The sequence below is a fragment of the Vanessa cardui genome, chromosome 8 (assembly GCF_905220365.1).
Source record: "Vanessa cardui chromosome 8, ilVanCard2.1, whole genome shotgun sequence".
Taxonomy (NCBI): domain Eukaryota; kingdom Metazoa; phylum Arthropoda; class Insecta; order Lepidoptera; family Nymphalidae; genus Vanessa; species Vanessa cardui.
The window spans coordinates 9,583,182-9,591,706 of record NC_061130.1 but is presented as its reverse complement, the minus strand read 5'-3'; the positions used below and the strand labels follow the sequence as shown (position 1 = coordinate 9,591,706).

The 8,525-nt window shown below is 27.2% G+C and overlaps 1 protein-coding gene across 1 annotated transcript; it reads left to right on the top strand.

Annotated features, from left to right (window-relative positions):
- Positions 1-977: 977 nt before the first annotated feature.
- On the top strand, positions 978-6,795 carry LOC124531772. The gene is made up of 8 exons (XM_047106296.1): positions 978-997; positions 1,403-1,655; positions 3,126-3,239; positions 3,312-3,730; positions 4,429-4,531; positions 5,039-5,134; positions 6,407-6,562; positions 6,742-6,795. The coding sequence occupies exons 1-8, from the start codon at positions 978-980 to the stop codon at positions 6,793-6,795; spliced, it is 1,215 nt and encodes a 404-aa protein (XP_046962252.1).
- The last annotated feature ends 1,730 nt before the right edge of the window (positions 6,796-8,525 follow it).

Here is an 8,525-nt window from a genome sequence, read left to right as displayed (position 1 = left end):
TTCGGTTAAATTCGCCGAACAATATTACATTTTTTGTAATATAATTTTGTAATGTAACATTATAAATATGTTTGTTACGTATGTAACTGATTAATTATTTTTCTTCATAACATACGTAACCACAAAAAGTACTAGTGTTTATCATTGTAGCTCTATCATGAATAATAATATTAATGTTTTAATTAAAATAACAAGCGCATTACGTATAAGTAAATAATTTCGCAATTTCTAGAAACATAACATAACGTAGTTAAGCTTGATTTTTAATGTTATCATTATAAGTATATATATTAAATTCAAATGAGTCGAAAAGATTTAAATCACTGTGGTAAATATTATTATCAAAATTAAAAATATTTTCATTGGCCTAACAATGTAGGAAATAACAAAATATGCATTTTAACCCGATTAAACGATCATAATGAAGTATTTAGCTCCGTAATAACATCTTGCGAACATGATACAAAAAATTGTGTTCGGTAAATATTATATCAAAGTACTGTAAAAGCTTTCTAGGTATATATAGGTTTGTTTTGTTTTTTGAGTACGATGTCATATGAATATTAAATGAAATATATTTTACATATTTCGCTTTTGCTTAAACATAGTCAAAAATTAATATGAATAAAAATAATATTTTAAGCAGAGTGAAAGGAATATAAATAAATAAAAGTTAATTTCATATTATTGTATTATTAATTTTAAATTTCCTCGGGCCTATACCAAATTAAAAATACTCTATATTTAATAAATATACGTAAAGCCGTCACAGTTATAACACAGTACCCTGAAAAAATGCAATAATTGATAGCACTTAAATTAATAGCATACTTGTGCAACGCGCATTCGATACTATGCATCCAATTAGACACAATATAAAACTAAGCTACGAGTCTATTTGATTCAAAAATCATACAAGTTTTGTAACTCAATAATTTAAAAATACATCATAATTTTAATACATCAAAAACTCAATAATGGGTGTCGAATATTATTTGTAAGTATAGTAGATAAATTTACTATAAAATAATAATCAAAAAAACATTTTAATAATTTCTAGAGGTAAGAAGACTAAATAAATATATGTTAAAATTAAATTATTTACAAATAAATATAGCTTTTTAACATTTATGATTTTTTGTTTTGGATGAGTTGAAATCAGCAATTGATATTGAACTTTCAACAATTTTCCACATGGTATCTAAATAGGAATATTACATTACTTAAAATATTAAAGTTTTTTTTTTTCAAAATAGCTAATTTCGACCACAGACTAACCTTAAAGTCTAGTCCCCTATGAAAGAGTGTCCGTCTGTTATGTTTTCCTTAACACTGAATGAGAGGAATCAAGCAATGGAACTACTTATTAAAATTAAAATTACAAATGTTTCATATCTTTCAGACAGCCGCCAGTAAATCAATTATTCTATCGTTATATGGCTAACTTGATGAGTTTCTTTAGCGTCGGAGATCGAGCATCGTGGGGCTACAAGAAAGTAACAACCGTCCAGGTTATTAATAGTACGATTATGTATATCTTTGGACCAGTATGCGTCGTCTCTCAAATAGTATACTTTTATTTTAATTATTCCGAATTGAATTTTGATATATTGGGAATAATGTTTTCTATTTTTCCTGCAACGTGTTTAGCTAATGTAAGTATTGTACACTTTTTAGTAAAACAAGCTTTAATATAGTTTGTTTCCTTCATAATTGTAAGTTTAACTATTATTGTACATTATTTATTTATTTGTATTGCTAATCAAAATACTTTTAGTAGTATCTTAGTTGATTGTATTATATTACTATTTACCTCTGACTTCCAGTTTCGTGCTTCAAATTATTCATAATACAGTTTTAATCCTTATAAAAAATAATACAATACCATTTTCTTTACTATCTTATACTAATTTTTTTTCTACGAAATTTTTACAAGTACTATTGCAAATATTGTACGATGTTTAAAAAATTACAAAAATAGACCCAAAAAAAAATAAATATATATACATATATTAATAGCTTTAAATTAAATAAATACTTATAAATATTTGCAATAAGCTATTTGCAATCGTCATTATGGTTAACAAATATAATTTACATGAAGAATCATTATACCTTCCATCCTTAAGAATAAAAAATTTTTTAAAAATAAAATGAAAGTTTTTATTTCAAGACTTTACATTTTCGATAAAAATAAGAACCTATATTGTATTTATTCAGAGCTACCAAATTGTAAATTATTATTAAAGTCTTAAACTTTTGGGTCCATATTTTCCATTAGGTTATAAGATGAGAACAAGAAGGAACATCTACGAACCAAATACACCTGTGCCTCTAAACGAAGCACAAGCGAATTATCTTTAAAGCTACGACCACATCTGTGTGATCGAGGGCTACGAACTCTCTCTCTTTGTACTAGTTATCTCACTCAACCGCATAAGTACGGTTGCATCGGTACAAATGATTGCTTGTTATATTCATTCACGCTTCAAGCACATTCATTCCATCTCTAACATTACTTTACTTGCATAATGCCGCTATTTATTAAACATAATTTGTAAAATTAGGTACTTCTTGATTTATTGGATTTTCTATAAGATAAACTATTAAATATATAAATATTGTCGGTTAATATCAGATAAACGATATTATAAACAAGAACAAGGCCTTCGTAACTCGGAGCAATTTAACTACCTATTATACTTGGCTTGCGTATAATAATAGCAAATTGATTCGCCAATATCACAATGTATCTTATGCTTTTAATATATCAAATATCCGCTGGCTTAAAATAATAAAGCATTTGAATTATATTTATCACATAATATTTAAAACGAGTTTACTCAATTTTCTAAATATGCTATGTATTGTCGTAATTTATTTATGAAACACAGATGTAATAATCAACTATTCTTATATAGAAAAAGTATCGATGATTTTCACCTACGTTTGAGTATTTAACTGTAGCTGTATAAGTACCAATAAATAATATAAGTACCAATTTATTTCCTGTTTATTCATAAAAAAACTAGATATTTTTTAATTGCTGCTCTATTAAAAGGAACACCTAAATCAAATGATTTTAAACTAATGAACTTGTGATATTATCAATTAATTTGTTTCAGGTAAACATATATTCGTCGAGATTCAAAAGTTACAAGCATCTTTCTTTAAATTTCTTACAAAAAATTCATTTATATAATATTTACAAGGAAAACAAAGACGAGTTTATTAAAAAAGTAAGACATGTGTCAGTCAATTTTGTTTTCAGTATCTTTTTATTAAACACAAACGTACACACTTATTTACAGAGACTTGTTTCTATGGAACGAATGACGCGTTGGACTTCATATTATTTGATATTTTTCTTCGTCACCAACTGGCTAGGATGGATGATAATAACTGCCGTGAACAATTATAATAACAGAGAGTTGGTTTTAAACCATACAGTGAGACTTCAAACGTGCCTGTTTATATGGATGCCTTTTGATTACAGTTATGATTACCGTTCTTGGTTTGTTCTTCATTTAATAAACTGTTACACAGTTCTAGCTGGAGTGTCATCGATGATGATATTTCAAAGCATAAACTATATGTTTGTTTATAATGTAATCGGTCATATCCATGTCTTAAAAAATTTACTCATGACTGATTTTACCGATAACTTGAGTGATCAAGACGTCCGTAAGAAACTCAGTAAAATTGTGGAATATCATACATTTATAAATAAGTAAGTTTTTCTGTGATAATATACTTTATTAGTAATAAGAACTAAATATAAATATTTATCGCTAATACGTAATCTAATCTGTATAAATTGATTCAATGAAAACTTATTGTTATTAATTGTTAAATGTATATTGCGATATGGTTCCAAAGGTTGAAGACAATATTGATTGTTATTCAATCAAGTATATATCACATTTTATTGCTTTGGTAACAATTGCAGTCAAAGAAAGTCAATGAAAGGTTATTTAGTTATGAATATATCATATTGATACGTTTTCTTCCCTTTGACTATAATTTTGCACATACAAATTATATATTACATGAATATACTGATTTACTGTTATGGTATTACCAACTATTACTGAAAATTACTTATTGAATTTACTGATAAGTGATACTTTTACTATATTTGAAGTTCTTAAGTGAGGCCTAAAATCGACATTCGAATAAGCGTAACAATGTAAATATCTCAAATGGTTGAGTTGGTATTAAATATTTATCTACATAATATAGTTTCAGTATTCGGGTGTCATTATTATAAGTATATAAAATAAGAATTGTTTTATATGTTATGTATATATTTTTATTTTTTTAAATTATCGTCTAACTGTTAACCTCATCGTGTTTTTATGTTGCCTGAAATAAAGGTTGTTGTGAAATCTTCGGTGACTACGACAAATAACTTGATATTTTCCACAGAGTTTTCAAGGAAGCAGAAAATGCATTTGGATTTAATGTTGCTGCCAACTATCTGCAAAACTTATTTGGCAATAGCGTAGTACTTTATCAATTAATGTACGGGGTAAGTTTGTAAAGATGCAATCTAAAGTGTTCATAATTGTTCAAAACTCTTTTGGAACGTACTGAATGAAATCTAAGAAAAAAGTGCTATTACGATATTGATATTGAGCTAATTTTTCGTAAATTTTAATAAGCTGTGAAATATTTTCTCAAATTATTATTATATTTTCGGAGAAGTTTTTTAAGTTTAAAAATTATAGCTTCAGATTCAAATTGTTTTAATCCTGATTATTAGTGTGATGAGATTAATATTATTTTAAAAGGAAAGGCTGTTAAGTTCGAGCTCTACTTATGTAATAAATTGTCTATTAATCTTAATACTTTTGAATTTTATTATTTTATTATACATTACAAGTTTCACTAATATTAAAATAACAATAATCACCGTGTAATCTATACTTCAAGACTTTGCTTATTGATTTACATATTTTATTCTACTTTACACAGCATCATTTTCATATTTTATCATAAATAGTTGAAATTATAGCTATGACAAATCATTTTTTAGGGAAGAGAGAATATGATGTTGTACGTGACAATGATCATGGCGTATACGGGGGGACCGATTTTGATGTCGTTCGTTCTTGAGGAAATACGAAGACAGGTAATGTTTCATTCAAACGTTATTCATATGTTAATTCTTTCGATGTTAAAACGTTATTTGCGTGACGGAAGTACTTTTATCGATCCATGTCTATTTTAAGCTTCAAGCGCAAAGCGTCCAATATTTGCAACATAGGTGTTTAGTAAACATAAACGCAAACATACATACATGTAACCATCGTTTATATGAAAATTTTCAGAGAAAGACTTTTTTTTAAGTTTTGGACTCTTGCTAAATTTTTACTTCGGCCTTTATTTGTTAAGTTGTATCAAATCATTTTGAATGAGGTAAAGAATTTAATCTTCATTTTTCTGAAATGACAACAGCTTTGCCTTTTAAAAATCATTCTCTAATAATTGGGTAAACACATTTGTTTTTCTCTTTAAGTATGCTTACAGCATAAATATCCATTCTTAAATTAGAACAGAAGTTTTAACGATCGTATCGAGAAATGTAATGGCACAAAGTGATCTTTTAAGCACTCGTTTGAACGATATAGGAGCGTAGCATTCAAAAAGATGACCGCTTTTTACGAAAAGCTTATTTTAATTTCGGTGCAAAACTGCCGAACATAATAATATATAATTAAACGCAATTTATTATTAAACTTTCGCAATAATTTATGTTTTTCAAAGTTTTGATATTAATGAATTTTCGGCGGTTTGAGATAAATGATAATTAAATGACTTCATAAGAATTATTAATATCGGTACAAGATGAAAAGACAAAACGCACAAAACTGTGTTATATTCATTCTTAAATCCATGAAATTAGGATTGTGTTATGATTCAACCTAAATCGAGTTGTATACTATTTAAGTACATTAAGCATTTTGTATAATATAATTTGTAAATTTGAGATAGAACTGGAACTAACATATCTATCGTAGTGTTTGTGTTTTGTAAAAGTTAAAATATTGTTATCATAACAGACAGAATGACATTTTCTTAAAACAATGATTAAATTGTTAGCTTCCAATAAAAGTATCCATAACTAACTCCTTATTTAAAAAATAAGCGACCGTAAATATATAAAAAAATAAATGTAGTATATCATCTTTCATTTGATTAAATTTCAAAGATATCCTTTGCTATATTTGAAATTTCAAGACTCGTATTCATCAGGAAGTTAGCTAAAAATCTATTACAAAATTTTACCATCACAGACATCGCCCGACGCGAATTAATAAAAACGGGGTAAAAAATATATGGCCCACTATTTTTACTTTTTTATATTCGTTGGAGTTTATGGAGCATAACACATATTTTTCAGACACATGACTTACCTGACGTGGTATACAGTATACCATGGGAGAAAATGTCAGTATCGAATCAAAAAACGGTATTGCTTATTCTGCAAAGAACACAGATTTTAATGGATTTTAAAGCACTCGGAGGCTTCAAAGCTGGTGTCGGCCCTATGATATCAGTTAGTAAAATTGATGTTATTAAGTTTAGCAGATACATTTATATTTAAGTAAAATGTTATGTGTTCTGTCTCGATGACAATAAAGTACATCTGCACGAAAAGCTAATTTGCTGAAAATTAACGATAAAAATACGACTTTCACTCAGTTTTATTTAATTTTAAAAACATTTGTGTTTCAGATACTTAAAACAACATTTTCGTATTATGTGATGCTGGAAACAACAATTTCATAGATTATTTAACATACAGGATGCGGGCGCATTGCTCAAAGAGTAAATCGTTAACCGCTTAAATACTTATGTTCAATAATACACATATAACTTTTAATCGTTTGTTCTTAACATTTAAAAGCACATTTCTTTATCAAGTATTTTTGCACAGAGTCGTAAAAACATCATTGATGATTTATGAAATCAATACAAAAAATAAATAAATATTGTTTCTACAGGACGAAGTTTTATTCATAAATTGAATTGTTTTATGATCTGGTCCCTTTTTATGCGTAGTCCTGGTCTAAAGCTATATATGTACGCAGTGTTTCACCGTAGTTTTTGATCGAAACCATTATACAATATACCTACCCAGTCTCAAACACTAGCTATATGAACAGGTAATATTATTGTTCGTAAGTATGTAAGCGTAAAAACATGCGATCTCACTCTTCTGTAACTCTATAGTCCGACGAGATGGTAATCCGATACGTCAGTCAGTCGCAGGACAAACAATTTAACAGGCTTTCAGAGGCACGGGAGTGTAATATTGACGATTTTCTAACCTCGGGCTGCTACTGAGGATGAAAATAAAATACCCAGCATTGCTATTAAACGTATTTATTTAATATAGAATGTGAGAAGAGGGATGCGATTTCTGTGTGTTAAAGTGTCTAGATCATATGTGCCTATTTATGACTTTTTAATGATAAAAACAAACAATAAAGACATTTAAAATGAAAATGATTTAGTGTAGCCTCATATACTTTATGTTTTAAGTATTCATCATTTTTTTACATAGTATGGACTAATTTCTGGATTTAAAGGAATAAATTATGATTATAAAATGAAATAAACAATTGCTAATAATATTACAATGCGTATAAAACATAATAATACAATTCAACATAAACGGTGGCTTTTAATAAATTGTAATTTGCATTGATATATGCAGCTTAGCCAATAGTCATTTAATTATAAGCTGCATACTGCGTTAACCCAAATTATAATTAATATAATCTACAACTATGCGTATACTAATAATAATATTGTATAATTAAAAATCATCTATACATGTAAATAAAACTGATTAAAGTGTTCATGTAAATTTATATTATATGTTTTTAAATCTGGTTAAGTCGTAAAGTAACAATTATTTATTAATCATGAAATAAAAATAATGTATACATTTAAATTTAAGATTAAAGAAATATAACGATATTTCTTTCATCTATATTATGTTTATAAGTATGGAGCAATAGCTCATACTCATATAATTATTAATAAAGTAATTGTACTGCCACTTGTCAATAGTGGAATAAAAAAAATGTTATGCTTCGTATTAATTATGTCTTCCTGGTCGATGTCAGTCGCGGCAGCCATTGAAATTACTAGTAACTGACCAACTGCGCGCGTTTTTTTATGGCAAACAAACGAAATCTATATTCGGGATGTGATAACTAATCCGACACGATCGAAAATAAATCACAACCAACAAGCTTTACATGCTTTTCAAAGGATAAACTCATAACCAAAATCTGGGCTAGTGCTGAATTTATTTATAAAAAAAAATCAATAAAGTCTTAGGACTACGTTTTTATAGGTTTGAATATATAAAATATATTCTAAAACTTGTATGATATATTTCGTTATTATAATGGGAAAAACATATTTAAATTTTATTTTTTCTGCGTGAAACTTGTATCAAAAGTCCTTTCTACATATTATTTTGGTACGTGGAGTGAAGTGTATTT